We start from the raw sequence: 19,696 nt of genomic DNA, 5'->3' as shown, positions 1-19,696 counted from the left end.
GATCTTTATGTAAATAACAAAAAATGTTTTCTAATGCTTCGCTCTGTTTATAATTTGCCATCCAAGTACCTCAAGCAAAGGAAAATCTAGATCGGATCATTTTACCTCTCTTTTTTATTTTTGGCCTCTTCTGCAAATGGCTACGCACAGTTGTCTGAGGAACTGTCCTACGATGGCGATGGCAAACAGCAGCATTTCCCGTGGACCTTTTTATCACCAGCTGAAATACCACCGGACTCTCTGGAGAAGGACGCCCTGCTCAGCGTGTCCTCACAGCTCTCGCCTTGTCTGGGCTGGTCAAAGGAGTAGAAACCATGAAACGCCGCAGTCACCCAACAAGGCGCAGGTTTATCTGCAAAGGAGGGTTTATCAGGCCGTTTAATAATCAGCAAGCGGAGGGGTGAGCCCTGTGGTGTTAGGCAGGACACAGGTCATCGGTGATGAGAGAGCAAAGGCACCCGCTGCTGGACGCAACGCAAGAAACAACCGAGCAGACTGCGACCACAGCCCTTACTGCTTTTTTTTTGGGAGGGGAGAGGTTTCTGAATCACGAGATCCTCATGACTGTGAAAAGAACCGTGTTCACGTGTTCATTTTTAATCCAAGCACTTCCCACAGAGAAATGCGCTAAACCTAGATACAGTTCACTGTGGAGACAGGTTAGCACAGAGGCGTAAGTCAAAACTATAATTCTGCCATAACTATGATGGGTTTTGCCCGTCTATAAAAGGAGCTGGTTATATTTTGTATGCAAACCTGAAAATAGGCAATATAGGCTTAGGACGTCTTCTGTAAATGGAGCTGCGTGTGCAGGAGTGACATTTCCGTGCAAGGCTGCACTTTACATTTCAAAATGGATTTTGACTTTTGTGTAAGTAAGTGAAATGCACCAGCAAAATTGTAAGTTAACTCTCCAACTAAAGAGCAAGAGACGAATGCAGAGGTGTGCTGCCCCGCTACCAAGTATGACAGCTGAGACAGATCTCTGCTTACGTTTGCAGTTTCAAAACCTTGATCTGCTGCAGATTCAGCTTCAGCAGCAGCCGGAAGAGCTCTGCAACTGGGCAGGTAAAACATAGGTCTGAGGAGACCGAAACAATTGTCAAGGAGATTTGATAAGAAGCTGCAGGAGGAATAACAGCAGATAATGAGGGCTTCAAAGATCTCAGGGCAGGAGCTACCGTAGTTCATGTGTCAGGAGATTGTAGAAAAGTTGCTCTACTTGCAGGCAGAGCTGGGATTTCCTAGCCAACACGCTTGCCCGTGAAGAATTTCACTGGGGGGGTGGGGGGAAAAAGGTTATTTGTTTTGGTTTTAACAAAAGATCTTAAAAAATTCATCAACTTACCTGTGAGAACTTGAACTGTGTGATCTGGATGCCTTTGCAAGCCTCGAGGAAGGTAGGCTGGATGTACAGATGGCACCAAGAGACCTAGGAAAGCAACTAAGCAAGAAAAGTGCAGGAATGCTGCAATAAATTTATACTGTCCATAAAATTTCTCTTTAAAAAAAGTGAATGCTAGTCTCAACCATGCTATCAGTAAAAGTTTTTTTCTTCTTTTTTTTTTCTTTTTCCCCCAAGGAATGTCATCGACAGCAACTTCCAAATGAGGGAACATGGTAATCAGTTTTCCGAGGATGTTCAAAACTGCAGTGCAGGAAATGTTGCATATCTTCAGTCAATTTAGGGTCGCAGGGAGGAAATTTGAAGCTGTAGAAGAAACGGAGGGAGCAGACAGCAGAACAGGCTGCGTTATTTAACAGTCTGAATGGGCCCTGGGGACAAGCAGTGGCTGAACTGGGTTAAGGCAAAAGATGAATTCAATTCGGTAGTTGTTAGCAAGAGACTGGTAGAGCTTCTCAAAGTGAAAAGCTGCTGCTGTTCTACAATGAGCAGATGGGGTACTATTTTCTTGTTAATTTTCCAGGTCTTTTTCTGAATTGTTAGAGGCTAGGATGTCAGAAAAAGAATTCACCTTATAATGATCGCTTCTACAGAAAAGCGTCTGTTATACTTAACCATTTTTAGCTTTTATGGCATATAGCATTTGGCCTGGCGTAGCAGAAGATTTAAGGATTGCATGATTGAACTATTCTTGCTTTTAAAATTTGCCTGTGACGTAAATAAAGGGGAGTGGAAACTGTAATGCTTTCAGTTAGTAACGACATTTCATGATTTTATACAGCTCGAGAAAAAAAGCAGTGGGCGTGTGGCAAGGGATGCCCTCTCCTGGTTCAGTGATCCAAAACACCCCTGAGGATGCAGAGCTGGGTGAGGAGGCACAGGAGCCAATGCTGCCCGTCAGTGCCAGTACAGGTTTAGAGAAGACTTGACCTTTCAGCAGGGACTTACATGCTTTTTTCATGGTTTACTAAGTATCAGAACATAACAGTCAGAGTTTGCAGCCTGAGGATTCACAGAAAGACCTGAATAGAAAAGGATGCTCATTTCAGGATAATCCGTTTTGAACAGCATACAATTTTGAAAAAAAACCCTTTATAACCTTTACTTCTGCTTCTTTGCTACAAAAGGTTTAGTCAGCTTCGCATGAAAGTGGGAAAGTGGTGACCTGCTGGATCACACTGGTTGATTGCATTAAGAAGAATCCTTGTATAAATGTTAATGCTTTTTTTTTTTTTTAGCATTGTTATGTAGCAAATGATGCCACTATTTGTACTTATTAACACTCATCAACTTTACCAGAAAGTTTTGCACTAAATGTTACAGATTATTGCAAACCCATAATTTACCTCTTCACATTTATTCCCAAATTTATTATCCCCAGTATTTCTTAGACAAGGCGTATCTTTTTGTCTGGAGATCTGGAGCTGAACACAACAGCAAATCCCATCCCTGAAGCAACTGCCTGTGCAAATTTTTCATCTTTTCTGGATGAAAAGATCTTTCCTCTGTACCTTCATCTGGATTATGTATCTCTGTCCCTGTATCTACCTACCTCTCTCTCTCGTTATCGACATCTATCTGTGTCTCCGACTTAAGTAACTTGCCTTTATCAGTGCAATGAGTCATTCCTGCTGAAGTGGAGGATGTTACGCTTGCCATTACTGACCCCAGGCTGCTGTGGGGTGATGAGGGTCCTTTTGGGATTGGGGGGGGATGCTGGTGAGTTGGTTTTTCTTCAGATGTTTTTTTTTTTCTTTTTCTGAGGGCCCTATTTTATGCTAATTTTTTTCTTAAAAATGTTGGCACTGCCTCTTTAATATGTCTTATATTGCCTTTGTCATCTAATTGAAATGAATTCTGAATATTGGATTTGACACCTAGCCTAGAAAAATAGTTTCTCAACACATCTTTCACGTTTGACAGAATGTTAGCATTATATTTTAGAATGTTTTATGTTTTGAAACTGTTTTTTCCAGCCAATTTCAAAGCACTATTGTGTTTATCCCTCTTGGTCGTCTTTTTTCCTACACTTTGTGTTCATTCCTCTCTTGTTTTGGGCATCTGTTCACTATTAAAGGTCTCCAGTGTAGAGATATTCTTGGTGTGATGGCATCGGCTTTACTGCTGAACAGTAGTTTGATTCCTTCCGTGATCTTTTTGTGCCACTAATAGGCAGTTTGTTTGCTTGAAACCTTTTACTTGTCCTTTTATTTGCGGCTTATGTCCAGCTTTATATGTAGCCAATTTTATTTATCACTAGAGTCCATCCATAGCATTTGTAGTATACTTTAAAGCAATTCATTTTTCTCACGCAAAAAACCCTAACAGACTTACTAAAAGTGGTGTCAAATTTTACTTTCTGATTTTTTTCTGTGAAAGGAAATTAGCTTTTGATTTCAACAGCTTGACTTTTGTTCTACACCATTGAGTCCACTCATTTTCAGGATACCACAGGACACACAGCACAAGGTAATGTCCTTGAGTTGTACTGTTCCACGTCGAACAGAAGTCAGTTGTGCCCTCAGGTTTTTTTTTTTTTTTGTGTGTGATCATCATATTAGTTGTGAGTATGATAAGAGCAGGATTTTTTGGGGGGTTGCTGTCATTTTTTTTTCTTTTCTAATTTGAAACTCACTAACAGGGCCAGATTTTTGGAAAAAAAAATTAAAACCTTTTAAACTGTACTTCAAGCATGTCTTTCCTTAGAATTAAGTTTGCATCCGATCTGCTGTAAACAAGTTCATTTTGCATGGTACATGCTGTCATTTGGTTACATGGGGGAGGGGAAATTGTGCAAGCAATTGTTTAAACGTATCAAGAATTGTCCACACTGCCTGTGTAGATACTAGGTTTTTTGTTTGCAAAGAAATAACAATGCATGACTCTTTATCAGGTATTGCTTTCCATTTTAATCACATACTCATCATTCTCAGTTTTAATGATATGTTCATATAGGATTACAGCAAAAAGTAGAAAGAAGAGAAGTAAACATTTATACACATCTTTCAGTGCTTTTCCCTTTTTTAATTTAATAGCATATATTAGAGTGAAATAACTTTTTTTATTTAATACAGAGGCCCTGAGAAATTGAAGTGTACTGACTAGCCCAAAGGACATGAAGAATCCCGTTTTTAATGTAGCTCTGAATGAAATTCCTGCCTTTATAATTGAAAAGATTATATTGATGTTAATCCAAATGTGATTTAATGGGGCAAGGGACACACACCTCTAATTACTTATAGCTGTGGTATTTACATTCCAAAGAGGTACTCTAATTAATGGAAATCTTAATTTATGTCTCTAAATGCTGTATTAAGAGTGCTAATTTCAGAAACCACTTACTCCAGTTTAAAACTAGAGCATATTTTACTCTTCCAAGAGAATAAGAGACCTCTGTCATTAAATGCTAAATGCAAACACTTTCAACATTTTAATCCTAAAAACAGAATTTCATTATTGCGACATGTAGTAGTAACAAGCTAATATAAATTTGGAGGGAAAAGGTATGTTCCTCTGTGTGTGTATGTGTGAGTGTAAGTTATTGATATGGCGTTGCAGATAACATACGGTATACAGGAATCTAGTTAATATGAATATCATAGTGGGGAAAGCAGTAGTGCGTGGTAGTAATATATTCACGTTAACACATCATTTTGGATTCTTCTCAGTCATTTCTTCTCAATACACATGAACTTCCAGCTTTAAAAACTCCAAACAGCAGTCATTTCTAGAAGAAATAAGGAATTGATTAATTTTCTTGAAATGTTTAAAAAAACCTGACGCACTGCAGTTCAATAAAATTTTCCTGTACTGAAAGATGAAATAAAGTATTTAAAACAATTTATTGGGGATGAGCTATATGGCTTCTGTAAAGGAAGTTATGCACTACCGATGAGCAAGCTCTCTGAAGTCCGTGCCTCACTCACGGAGCACGTGGACCTAAGGCAGCTAATATAGTCTGCTTGGATTTCCAAAATGTAAGGTCCCTCCCGAAAGGAAAGCTATACTGGTTTGAGAGGGACGGTCTTCTAATTTATAAGTGGTGGAAAGAAGAAAACAAAGGAAAGAGAATAAATGGTTAGTGGAGAGAAGTCACTGGATGATGTCCTACTCAATATAGTCATAAGTGATCTAGAGAAGGGAGTAAAATATGAGGTGACACAATTTGTGACAATACCGTGTTACTCTGAAGTAGTAAAGAAAAGGGGTGACTGCAAGAAACTGCAGAAGAACTTTGTCATATTGACTGCGTAGGTTGTGAGTGGCAAAGGAAAACTGAGTTTCGATGAATGTGAAATAATACAGAATGAGAAAAAGTATTCTAAATTCACATATAATATGATGGGTTCTCAGTTTATCTTACAGCTGAGGTCTTGGGATTATGATCTATGACAAAACCACCTCCAGCCTCGATAATGGTAAAAACAATACAATGCTAGAAACTGTAAGGTAAGGAATAGAGAACAAAGTAGAAAACCTCACTGAGTCACTGTATAAATTCATGACCACCAAGTGCACTTCTGGTCCCACCATCTCAAAAAGGTTCATCTTTTATACCTCGATCAAAGGTATAAAAGATGATATGATATGATATGTATGTATAGTGTGGGAGACATTTAAATAGATTCAATCTTTTCTTCCCTGAAACAGAGGTGATTGAAAGAGGACCTGATGGAGACAACTTACTTATTCATAACCAATGCAGGTTTCTCGACATTCTTTTTCTGTTTCAAATCTATTGTTGGTACCATTACAACCTCCGTACCAGAACTGGCCACAAGAATTGCCATTGCTGTCATAATACCATTTCACCACGTAGTTCTGACAGTCTCCTGGTTTCAGAGGTTCCAGACACCTTGGATCTGAAAGTATAGCAGTAAAAGTTAGCTTGGAATCTGGGGGTAAGTTACATTATTCTAGAAGGGACTCCTTCAGTAAGAAAAGCACCTTTTTTTTTTTCTTGTAGTGCCTGTGAGTATATGTGTGTCTCTCAAATTTGTAGCCAAATTCCATTTCTATTAATGAGCAGGTCTAAACAAATACAGGATCAGTTTGAAACAAGACAACCTAAACCCCGATGTAAGAACCAAGCTTATGTTTAAATTCCTAAGCATACAATTGATATACAAGGGTTGGCATCTAAGTTTGAAACTCTGTGTATGGTGTCTGCATCCAGAACATCCAGAAAAACAAAATATGATAAAATCTAGTAACTATATTGGGGGGAGGAAGTGGGGTTTGCCGGTTGATTGCTTTTGGTGCAGATTTGCTACCCAGTATCTAAGAAAAAAAAAAATATATATACACATTACTTACCTTTTTGAGTTCTTGCTACCTGTGGTTGCAGCACGGTTAGGTGACGATCTTCAGGAGCAGTTATGTTGAACAAAGGACTGATAACTGGACTCTGAGGTCTGATTTCAGGTATCTCATAATGTGGGGGAAATTCTGATTCTCTGTGAGCAGAGGTGGTTGCAGTGTGATCCTGAGCAGATGACAGCGGCTCGGTATATCTGGTCTGTGGTGGACTAAGCTGCAAAAGGAGTCAAAATCTTGTAACTTAGAATTCTGTCTGGGCTCAGATGTTAGGAGAAAAGTTTGAGAGACTATGTAGGAAACTAATGGTATTTTTCACACATGTTATTTAGCAATAACAACAGGTGGGTTTGGACCTCCTTCTTGTTATTGCTCAGTAGGTGACCATAATTGTAATAAATGCATTTTCTGACACCGAGAGCTGAATGAAAATGCAAAGTAATGCCTTTTCATTAGGTCACTAAGCTGAATTAATTCAATTGAAGCAAAATTTCAGGCACCACTAAGTCTGTAATGTAAAACAAAAAATGCAAGAACTCTGGGGTAAATGAGTTCTGCTTAACTTCTGTTAACTTCTGTCTTAACTCATTGGGAATGATCTGACATCTTCAGTCTGTCACGAAATGGAAAATGGCAGGCAGGAGGAACAGGGCACTTGTTATGCTACTGATAGAAAACCACATGTACATCATGCTCCTCCAAGATCTTTTTAGATGTGGAAACCCTTGAGTACAGCAAAAATTTCCAAAACGTGTGTTATGGGAACCACATCCTAATAATAAGATTGTCTCATGGATGTATCAAGCCAAGTGATAAATCGCTCCTTTTCCCATTTCTAGCTAACACCCACTTGCTAATAAATTGAATTTTAGAGTTTACCTTGATAAAAGTGTTAAGAAAACACCACAGCTCTTCAAATTAAGATTATTGTATAAAAATCTGCATCTCTGGTGTTTTAGTGTATTCAAGATTTCCATGGATGTTAGGCTAGTAACGGGTACAGAATAGTACAAATGACTGCATTAATCCCACATGTTGATTACCTATTGAGAATAGGAAGGAATTTCATACTGTTCTGCACCTTCCCATTTACAGGCCACTACTGACACAATCATTTTAAAAAAACTCTTCAGAGTCATTGGGACTCAGAAACTCAAAATCTAGCTGAAATGTAAATGTGCAGACAGTTCATCCAATCCTTTGTATATTGCATTTCTTCTCCAGGTCTACAAAAAAGCTGTGTTTATTTTTGACAGTAATTCAAGAGTTATTGCAGAACCCCAGTGCAGGGTAGGAGGAATTTAAAGCTGGAGAATGAAGAGTAACATGAATGAGGACTCCGGGAAGTACAGCCCAACGTGAAAAGCAAAACAGTACTGAAGGCTTAGTAACACCTAGAGAATGCATGACTACAAGAAGCAACATTGTACTAGCAATCGGCTTGCACCTAAATAAATGCCTTATACGCTATGTATCTGCCTGAGTAGAGATATATCTGTAAGATTTCCAACTCATTTTTAAGATGAATCAGAACTGCAAAAAATGTGAGGATACATTATTTGCATATTAAAAGACTGGTGAGTGGTGAAATAAAGAGTATTTGAATTCAAATAAAGACATGCATCTTTTCAAAATACGTGATAACTGGTACTTTTTTACTTACTGGGTAACCAATTCCTTCTGTAGGGAGCATATAAGTCTCTGAAGTAGTCAATTTAGGTAACTGCCTATTAGTAACTTCACTAACAATTTCAGATTCCGGACTTGGAAATGGAGATAAAACGTTATCTTTTCTGATGTAGACTTCAGACACATTCTCACAGATTTTTGTGATCAGTTTATTTTCAAGAGCTGAAAAGATGAACAAAATGATGAAATGTATTAAGAGTAATCACGAAAAGTCATAATGATTCACCACAAGTTTTTATGCAGTATTAATCCTAAACCTTTAATAATAATGACTTGTGAAAGACCGTCTTCTAAAGTTATGTCAAAATGGAAATGAGAAGTAATAAAGTAATGCACACTCTGAATTATTTGCTTTTATGGCCCTTTTGTTCTTTTAAGAAGAAACAGATAAAAATACCAAGTCCCTTTTTTAAGCAGAAGTCATAGCTCAACAGTGAAGAAAAAAAAAATAAAAACAGAGCAAAGGAAAGAAAGTGTTTATGTGTAGAAAGGAAAAACTGGGCAACATATTCTACTTATTTGCACAAAAAAATCAGTGACTGTGAGTACTTTTATGTTGAATGCTGGAGCCTGAGTTAGAGCCTTAAATTTAATCCCAGCTGGGACCACAACCTTAGCTTGGACTCTGTTCTCACTGTCAATGTCTTAAATCCAGACTGAACTCCATCCACAGGCTCAGCATAGCAAAATGAGTTCATGCTCAGGAAAAATATACTTTATAGGGCTAGTCTGAGGTTAGTCTAGATCAATGTACTTTTTTTCATGGGTCATTATAGGTTTCCTCTGGATTTTCTCCTGATTCCAGCTGTGGCCACAGAGTTTTCAATCCACAGTCTGAAATACACAATGTACTATCTGACCCAATTCCCTTGTATGATGCTTCACCACTTTTCCTCTAAAATCAGGATAAAAGCATAGGTTTCCCTATGGCTTTCAGAAAAAAACCTGAAACGGTGCTTGTAAGAGATGGTGAAGGGACTCCAAGACTGACAAGAGTGATATGAAAGAGGGAGAAAGAGACAGAGATGTTGCATCAAGGTGGAAGGAAATCTGCACCTCTCTGGGATGACACTGTGGCCAAGCGCAAAAGGACTGCAAAGGAAGGCTGATACAAGCTCTCACAAAAAAAGGAGTGCCCCAAAGAAGGCCTTGGCTTGGAAATTCATTATGTTTTACTGTTTCTGCAAGAGGGAAAAATTTGGCAAAGGTTTCATTTGGCCAAAGAAGAAGAGAAGGAGAAGAGCTGCATCCAAAAGAGAAATGTAAGCTGCCATTCAGTGGGCTGCCTTGCCTTCTTACGGGAAAGGCCAAACTCTCTTATATGCTTCTTTCATGTTTCCTCTTACTAAAATAGTTTCTTTTACCTGAAAGCGTCATGAAGTCATCTATCTGGTAGACATGTTCTTCATCAGGATCTGTTGCAATGAGCTGCATTTCTTTCAGAAAATCATCAAAATGAGGATCAGTCTTTTGAACAATCCCTATGACAAATATCTCAATGTTCATAGTGTGGGCCTCCCTTACTACGGTATCCAGTTGTACTTTATCACGACTGTCTGCTTGTCCATCTGTTATTACAACAGCCACTTTTCTTACTGCCAGGCGTGCTGTCTGAAATAACTGAGTGGCTTCTTTGATAGCAGAAGCTGTGTACGTGCCTTCTCCTAAGTAGGGCATTTTATCAACAGCCGATTTCAGGTATTCTTTGGTGGTGTATTGCTTCAGAGAAGACACCAACTCCACTTTATGGCTGAAGTTGATAATGCCAATGCGGGTTGTAGCTCCTTCGGCTGATATCTGGTCAATGACTGTTTTCATAAAAGTTTTGATAATATTGAAGTTATCTGGTCCAACACTTTCTGAACTGTCAATGACAAACACTAGTTCCAGCGGTGTAACTGTACATTTGATACCACAACCTAGAAGAATAACCATTTCAGACATTTTATGAGAAACCACCTTCATAAAAATGAACTCATATATCAGATTTACAGTCAGTTAAAGCTCAATTAATTATATATATATTATATATTAATATAAAAATATATATATAACCAATTAATTAATTTATAGTTACTGATACTGATAAATAGAAACAGAATACTTCCGGTATGGCTCTGGCAACATAGTGAGCATTGTTTTCACATAAATAGTATCCTTACACACCAACATGCAAAGGACAAATCCATTCAGTCAATATAAATTCAGTGTGTTTTATTACAATGATTTATTTTCCACACTGGAATGCTTACCACATATTTCACTGATAAGTCTGATAACTTCTTCTCTCTGAAAAAGAGTATTATTTAATTTGCTGTGTGTTCTATTTTTAAGAATGCTGCAATCTATTTATTTACTTACAAAAATGCAGGCAATGCAATGCCCCACAACCTTCTGTAACATCACATAACCTTTAAATATCATCCCAAAATAAACTTCTGTCTTTTGAATTAATTCATGTACATACTTACCGAAAGACCAGGTTCACCTTTTTTTCCCCAAACTCCCTGAAAACATGTAGAGTGAGATAATTAACAAAAGACAAATTTGTCTAATTTCTATTGTGTAAAATTAAGTAATATGAAAATGTATTTTACCTTTGGTCCTGGAGGTCCTGGGTCTCCGATCTCTCCTTTGGCACCTTTGCTCCCTGGATCACCTTTATCTCCATAGTCTCCCTAATTTAAAACAGCCATATTAAACACATTCAGTAACTCTAGGTTTGCTGATAGTCAGAGTTGGAGTTATGGTTCAATGAGCTTTTAAGATTAATTTTCTGATGTTTTTTTTTTTGTGTGTGGCTGGTTTATTTTGTATATATTATGAAGAGAACACCTAAAAGCAGGATCTCAGAGAAAGCAAGATGGGCAGTAAAAGCATCTTTAAGAAAGCTCTATGAAAAATTACCTTAATTCAGGAGTGAGAGGTAAAGACATCTCTATGCAAATATCAAGAACATATAAATTTTTACTCTTTGATTTTCTTGAACTCTAAAGCAATGTTTATAATGCACCTATGTTAATTCAGACCTATGGAGAGATGAAACTGCCTCAGATCAGCCAATGTACTGAAACTCACATCAGCTTTGTATAGAACCCACATGAAAAACTGGGACCTTGCAAAGAACAGAAGAAAAGGCATGCTTGGACTGTTACACTCATTGGAAAATATGTAGTTTCACATTTAGAAGCAATTCTGCAATTTTTTCCTCAAGTGACTAGACTTTCTGATTTCCAAAAAGAGAAAGGGTTCAACATTATGGTATTTCAAGAGACAGTTTTCAGATAATGCAGGTATCAAAAGATTCAGGTTCTAAACTAGACATTTCTTCAAGAACAAGATTGTGCAGGAGAGGTTTTTATTTCTCTCTGGAAGTTACTGACCGGCTTACACTTCGTTTTAAACTTTAAACCTTAGAAATATATCTAGATTACTGTCCATTTTGATATCATTCCTCGATATTACCCAGCCAATGGAATCACACACATACCTCCTGTGTTACAGTGTTTGCCGTGGTAATTGCTATCGATCTGAAGGAACCCTTTTGACAGTCTGATTCTGATCTTATTCAAAGTGGTATAAACCTGAAAATTATACATAGCTTCTCCACAGCATTAAGAAAACCAGTCTCCACTAATTAAGGTCTTAGAAGACAGTTTCTATTCTATTTTCACAAAATCGTAATATCCACCAAAGGATATTACTTTCCATTACCTGCCCATGAATTGAATCTGACATCAAAGTTAATGTCACCATAAGGGACAGCAAATATGATCTACTGACTGTGCTGGTGCTGCTACTCTCTCACACATAAATACACTAAAACCTGAACTCTTTGATATTTGGCACTTATATGAAATTCTTACTGAACTAAACCACTCTTTTTCATATGTGACAAGTCTGCAATTTTAATAGCAAACAGAAACATTGTGAGTATTTGGAGAGATTTACATCGGGTCACGAAGATTAATTAAGATACAAAATGAACATGAAGAACAGTGAAAATACTGCAATTATTATTATAGTATGTAGCATTCGGCACCTGAGAGAAAACCGAATTAGGAGGCAGAAATTTGAATCTGTGTGAAAAAGCTTGATATTAACTGTTGCATAAAAGCTCCAAGCTGTAGCAGCTTGAATAATACAGAAGTTTGAGAAAGTGCTGTATAACGTGAGCTAGTGCAGACTGTGGTGCCATGACCACCATTAGTGCAGGCAACAAACGGCCAGGGCTTGGAATGGGTACTGCCTGCCTCAGGTGACTATAGAGGGGACTCAACTCTTACTTGGGTAACTTCTTAAAGTTAGGGAGCCTGATCATCTCTGCTCTCCCATGAAGACTGCCATGTTTGGGTTTTTTTTCCCTCAGGCTTTCTAGACAGAGCCTTCACACTAAATACAGTATTTCAGCTATGTTGTAATTATTGCAGAGGGGCTGCCCAGCTGGCCCAGGCATATGCTGTGAATTAAAGATGGTGTACTGCATCATGCATTTACAGCAATGCTCATTCTGCCTGGGCACGCTGTTCTCACTTGTGTACGCACACAGTTGGTCTGCACATCCACACTGACCATGAGCTTTGGTTTTCTTTTGCTGGGCTGCTTCCATCAGATGCTGCACATCTGAAAATCACTAATAAATAGCCGAAGTATTTAAATTCTCTTTGCAGAAAATTTGTTAGACGGGAAAAGGTATGCATAGGAAATTCTTACAGTTTTTATATCAACCAGGAAGTTGTTCAGTAACGAAAGATTAAAGATTAGGCTTCAATCATTGTTTAAAAAAAAATGAGTCACATAAAACAAAGCCCTTCAAAGACATTAGTCAAACAGCAATTATTTTTCTTTTTTTTTTTTTTCAAAGTCTGGGAAATAAAAGGACATTTTGTAATACCTGAAAAATATATAAGATAACTGAATACATAATTTGACTAATGTTATTCTCCTGCTAATAGATATGACCTCATTCTAGATCCTACTTCAGAGCCTGGTCCTTAATGACAATTAGGATTTTCACAGACTCCAAAGCTGACACTAAGTAGTAGGCACTTACCTTGCTAACTATACAAGGCAGTGTCTTCGCCTTCTATTTATCTTCAAAGACCTGTCACACCAAATAACCAATAAAGGAAGAAAAAATTACCTTTTCTTTCCTTACCGCAAAGCTAAGACTTACCTTTGGTCCAGGAAGGCCAATTCCTATTGATCCCTTTAGTCCAGGAAGACCTTGATTTCCTTTTTCTCCCTGAACAGAATATGGAAAGTAAGTTTAACTGAATATTAAAGTAAAATTTATGCTGTATCTATTCACTTTATAATATTCTGCATCATACAGAAAGCCAGATATTTGTATTATGCAATGAAACACATAATTTTCAAGACAGAAGTGGTCTGAAGCTGGAGAAATTGGGTATGATTCAGAACACACATGAAACCTTTATTAAGTATATAATGAAGAATTTATTCCTGATTAATTAAATGAAATATTGTCATTTCACTAACACAGATGAAAGACAAAAGTAACCACACTCAGGCTCAGCCAGTTATTCATCCAGTCTACAAGGAGTAAAACAAGGTCCAACACCAAGGTTCTCTAGAAATACACACCCAGAATTTCTGCAGGGTTGACTTAGTTTTTCTGATCTTAAGTAAATAAAAGACATCTCTGCTTTTCAGAATGTGGAGAGCAGAACATCTTTCTGCTGATACTTCAAGGGACAGTACTGGTCCAGCTACAAAGTTCAAATTTGTTTATAATGATTATTACACATGCCCTGCTACATGCACACAGACCTGAAAAGCATGTTCATGCTAGCAGTCTGGGCATACAACATGTTATAAAACACAACTGTTATAAAATACGTACAGAAAATCTTTCACAGCATCTGGCTTCCAGAAACTTTCCTGCTTTATTTAATAGGGTAACAAATATTTTTTTCAGATCAACCTGCTGTATACATTTTAAACACAGCTAGAGGTGATTATATTCCCTGGTACATAAATGCTTCATCATAATTCCCATTACATACATAATTCACATAACAGCAGTGCCTGGTGCAGATACCAAAACCAGCTCCAGAGAATGTGAATGCAATCAGAGGCAGCCATCACCTGTACCACACCTAGCCTACGAGATGCAAGTACAACGTTAGTTAGTTTTATTTGACCGAGATCCTGCTGAGATGGGAGCTTCTGCTTCCAAACTGGTGCGTTGTGGTCTTGACCTGTGCTAGGCAAAGGCACCCACTGCACTCCACCGTTCTGTTCACATCTTCACTGGAGCATTGCCTTGACAGCCCTGCCCTGCAGGAGCCTCTTGGTCCACTAGCCTCAACTCGGGGAGCTAAAATGCTCTGCTCGACATAGGGCTACCTATCACTGACCTGCCTCTTGCCTCTGTGAGCAGAAGTCCCCCCCTTCCCCTCTCCCTTACAACAGCAAAAATTCAGGCACTGTTATGTAGACTCTGGAGACTGGAAAAGAAACTGTGATGCATCAAATTACATAGCTGATTCACCAGGGAAAAAAAAAAAAAAGAGAATTTCCGGCAAATAGGAAATATTCCTAAGCAATGGGATGCACAAGGCACTTTATTTTGCGCTGTTGTAGGAATGCAGAGTCATTATTTAATCTAATTTACTTTAAGTCACTTTTTAGCAGGATTGTGCATCCTGGCTCCTTCATGCAGGCTATTAATGCAAATGGCTTTTAAACACAGTGAAACAGTGTGCCAGCTTGTTTCAGTCCTTGCTGTCCAGCACAGGGGCTGACTATCCTTCCTGATTAGGGTCATCGCGCAGCTTCCTGATGAACACCTCTGCAGATCTGCAGAGCACATACATATGAACCAGAATTAGGATATGCTGTGTATTCCTTTGCTAATAATAAATGTCAGATCCAACAAAACTACAGATTTATTGCTGCCATTTGTTACAGCCCATTTGACATTGTTAGGATGGTGTTCAGGCAATGAAAAATGAATGATACCCACTGTTCTAAGAAAAATCATACCTGTATAGCTGACATTTCTCACAGGCACACATATGAGTTTTATCCTTTAAAATGTCAACTGCAGAACCAAATCCTGCTTCCTCTACTTGTGCAATTAATCAACATAAGAAGGATTTATCATAGATTCCACAACTGAACATTTAGTAAAAACCAAGAAGTATGCTGTATTAATTTAAAAATATTTATAGCTTTGCCAGTTCAATCCCTGTACGTAATTAAATTCAAACTTGACCATCAGTCTTATCACAAAAACCAAAGTGGTATGCATGTAAAAATGCAGACCCTTGGATCCCTGACCCTAATATCCTGCTAGATTACTGATCAATAAACAGACTTCTATGTAAAAATGTCATTCTGTGAACTGACTGCAGATCTGAGAAAGTCTAGACTGTGGTTTTGAAAGGAAACCAAGCATAAAAACGAAGACCTGTGAAGGTAGCTATCAACATAAAGTTACTCAAAAAACATCTCATTTTTGACATTCCGTTCTTACCATAGGCAGACTGAGCTCTATGCATATGTTAAAAAAAAATTCTTGGAGTGATATTGATAAATCAAATGCAGGAGTATAGTAGCTTTAAGCTGATGAAGGGTGGCCAAAAAGAATGAAGCTTGACATGGCTGTGAAAAGACAGAAGGACAGAAGAGGCAGATAGAAGCTCAACGAGCATCAGTGTATGGAGGAAACAGGTACTACAGGAGCAAGACAGTAGCCAAAGGTGTTCAGAAAGAAGTTGTTCCTTAGAATTATATAAAAATAATCATAATTTTAAAAAGTGATTGTTAAGGGAAGAAAATTTAAATGACAAGACTGTACTTATACAACTTGTGGAATGCTATAGAAACACCACCAGCTTGGTGTGTTTGATCCACCACTTCATTATGGTTTTGGTTTCAAACTCAAAGACAAAGACCTTCCGTAGCCAAAGCACGTTACTTTCCTAAATCCCTAAATTCCACATCCTTACATTACAAACATGTCTTTGTCCGACAGTGTGTATCAGTGGACCGTGTTCTTCCACTGGAAAACTTCCATGATGAAACTGAGTTCTCTACACTTCTAAAATATGCTTTAGATATACTTATTGATAGCAGTGCCAATGTAACATCCCAAACTCTGTGTGTATCTATATAGAGATAGATAGATAGATAGATAGATAGATAGATGTATATGTACACATGGAGCATATTTTGACTAACCTTTATCTTTTTTTCAGGAACAGAAAAAACAGTATATTTTTTCAGGTATCATCAGATGCATTTGATTGTTGAAACATTTCTGTTCAGAATGGCAATTGCACTTTAATAAATAACCTCACATACCCACAGAATTAACAAAGATATATCCCAAATATTAGAGTCTGGAAACGCATCAGAAATGTCTGTTAAAGCCAGGCAGGAAATAGTTTTCCTATACCATAAAGCCATACAGAGATGGCAGAAATTTTTCTATTTTCCACAAGAATTTGGCAAACAAAGGAAGACGAGAAAAGAAAATAAGAAGTTCCTTAAGCCTTCACATTAAAATATGTAATAGCTTTGTGGTTACTGATAACAAGTGATATAGAAGAAAACTGCAAACAGATCAGAAACAAAGGTCTATACAGTCATGACTCTAACCGTGCAGAGATCTCTGTCTAGGAAAGTCCTGAGATGAGATAAACCAGAATCTGTTAGAGAGAGCTATACAATAAGGAGAAAAGAAAGAACATAGTAAAAAGTATGTTTTTATGCTATGGAACACTTCACAGTGAGAAAAGGAAAGGCTCTCTGCAGTATAAAAAGGGAAATGATTGAACGTGAATATAAAACCAGAAGACACTGAAGCTGGAATCAGAGCAAGTACTGAACAAAACAAAGCGAACAATGAATCTCCTTAAGAGATGGTTTTGAGAAGAAACTGGAGAGGTATCATGTTAAACTGGATTACCTTGCTTCCTTGTATGCTGTCACCAGGGGGGCCACGTGGACCAGGCCAGCCTTTCTGTCCCATAACACCCTATAACAGTCAGTGGGGCAAAAAAAGAAGAATTAGGAAGTAAACTCTATTCCTGGTAACCCTAAGGAAGTCATCTCAAAGTCACTGCAAGCAAAAAGTAAAACCATGTCCAAGACTCTAGTTCTGATTCTTCTTTATGGTCTCTCACCGTGGGCCTTAGTAATTATCCTTGGCAAATTCCCAGGAAAGCAAAGGAACAATTAAGCTGAAAATAATTACAGAATAAAATCTGCCCATGACACAGTGTGATATTTTGCCCAGTTTTTCCTGTGTAGAAACCAACAAAAAGCATCTTTATACAACAGCTTCCTGCAATCACTCCACACGAGGGAGGCACAAGAGTAGAGGCAGAAGGGACCAGAGCAATAAAACCCAGCGCGAGTAAATCTGCCAGGCATGTTAGCTGGTTCCTGCGCACCACGTATACACGCCAAGCCCCTGCGGACCCACGGTGTCTGGGAGCACCAGTCATTCAGAAAATCCTAAGTGGGAGGGGAAAAGAGAAAAGCTAAAGCAGCACCTGCTGATTTAAGTCAGTGCAGTGGAAGGCAGGTAAAGCCCTTGTGCTTCAGAGGCAGGCTAAGCTAACATTTAAAAGGGACAAAGTGAAGCGTAGCCCTTTGATTACATCTAAATTCAATGTTTGGTTTTCCTCCCACCCCCCCACCCCGCCTTTATTTTCAGTTGAAAAAAGCTTCTGAAATTTCACGAAGCTTCATAAAAGTTTCTGTAGAGTTCAGGTTGGATTTTTGATTACTCTCTTATAATAAATAATCACAGTGCTCTAATACAGTAAACTGAATTCACACAGTGTTATGTAAATTACCTACATTTTGCATATGTTGAATATTTAGGCAGAAGTATATCAGAACTTGATCATCATTAAATAGAAATACATAGCTCTAAATATTTAACTTCTAGATATTAGTGCTATTTGAAAAATCATAATTCTCATCTGTGTAGACAAAAAATTTGCCACAAACATGGCAAATCTCTTGTGAAAAATACTGCTAGTCTATATAGTCATAAGCAGGGATTCACACAAAACATTGTGCTAAATAGCTTATCTCAAGAACTAGATGCTACATGCACGTCCTCACCTTTGAAAACAAAATATTGTTTCCCCACAGAGAACACATTTTTCATTCTCAAAGACTTTGTGGAAGCAGCACATAGTGTCACACCTTTGTAGGATTTTCATACTCAGTCCAAGCTTACTTTTTTTTGAAACAGATTGTGTCTGTATGATTTACCAAGGTACTGAACTTGCTGCAGCTTTCAGAAAGCAAGGCAAAGTCAGACATTCGTCCTGAGAAAATATTCACGCTCTGTCGCTCGTTGCATTTCTGTAACAGGTTAGTAATAGCAATATTTCTCCATGCAGACACTAGTTTATTTAAAATGGCAGCGGAGACTTCTGTTAATCTCTGCTGAGGAAATCACAGAAACAAAGGCGTATCTATTTTTAACCTAAGTTAAAATGGGGAAATATACACAATGTTTCTCCTCATTGCCTTTGTAAAATAATTGATGGATACACCTATAATAAAGAAATCTAGGTATGCATTGAATTTCTTATCAGTATGTCTTTTTTGAATTATAAATCACTGTAGTGGAGGGAGGGGAAAATTGCCCAGATGTTGCACACTGGCTGCTTATAGAATTTTTTGTTTGCATGTTTCTTTCCTAACGGTTTTACTAATGAAATTAATTGGATTCGATTTAATCGAGCAAAAATCGGAAACCTAAAATTCACATTTAATATATTTTCCACCACAAAAGAATCTCTTGGAAACAGAATAGATACAAACAGAAGACATGCATCATTTAGCTAATTTGTCAGCCTGATAGTTCTGTTCAATTTCCAGCTGTAATCTCATAAAGTTTAGCCCCAAATGCAATTTTCATCCAGTTAATATTCCTTCCTAATCCGGTCGGTAGAACCGTATGGTCAGTGCCCATGTTTTTACGCTTGATTTCTCCTGCAGGCGCACCAGTGTAAAAATCAATAACTGATGAAGATATTTTGGTGTCTGAGAGATCAGAGTCTGGCAGCCAGCATCACAAAAGAGCACGAAAGCTTCGACATGGCTTCGTACCAACCTTGGGACCAACCATTCCGTTTCCCCGTGGCCCCGGGGGCCCAGGATAGCCTCTTATTCCACGGTCTCCCTGAAAATAGTCACAGAAAAGTCAGTAATTTATCACTGTTCCATCTTTCATCCACTTAAGAAGCAGTCAAACTGCTGAGTTTAAAAACCAAACCGAACACGTTA

General features: G+C 38.0%; 1 protein-coding gene across 2 annotated transcripts in view; it reads right to left on the bottom strand.

Moving 5' to 3' along the window:
* Positions 1 to 4,294: 4,294 nt before the first annotated feature.
* COL28A1 (collagen type XXVIII alpha 1 chain) overlaps positions 4,295 to 19,696 on the bottom strand; it is a 79,057-nt gene continuing 63,655 nt past the window's right edge. For both annotated transcript variants that reach the window (XM_054818248.1, XM_054818247.1), the window contains 11 exons: positions 19,524 to 19,592; positions 17,352 to 17,420; positions 13,587 to 13,655; positions 11,008 to 11,088; positions 10,882 to 10,917; positions 10,663 to 10,699; positions 9,775 to 10,329; positions 8,385 to 8,572; positions 6,722 to 6,938; positions 6,092 to 6,267; positions 4,295 to 5,132 (listed from right to left, as the gene is read on the bottom strand). In XM_054818248.1, the coding sequence (XP_054674223.1) occupies positions 6,092 to 6,267; positions 6,722 to 6,938; positions 8,385 to 8,572; positions 9,775 to 10,329; positions 10,663 to 10,699; positions 10,882 to 10,917; positions 11,008 to 11,088; positions 13,587 to 13,655; positions 17,352 to 17,420; positions 19,524 to 19,592 (1,497 nt within the window). In that variant the 3' untranslated portion in view covers positions 4,295 to 5,132. The remainder of the gene's footprint in view (positions 5,133 to 6,091; positions 6,268 to 6,721; positions 6,939 to 8,384; positions 8,573 to 9,774; positions 10,330 to 10,662; positions 10,700 to 10,881; positions 10,918 to 11,007; positions 11,089 to 13,586; positions 13,656 to 17,351; positions 17,421 to 19,523; positions 19,593 to 19,696) is intronic.

This window comes from Grus americana, chromosome 2 (genome assembly GCF_028858705.1).
Source record: "Grus americana isolate bGruAme1 chromosome 2, bGruAme1.mat, whole genome shotgun sequence".
Taxonomy (NCBI): Eukaryota; Metazoa; Chordata; class Aves; order Gruiformes; family Gruidae; genus Grus; species Grus americana.
This window is presented reverse-complemented; position numbering and strand designations above follow the sequence as displayed.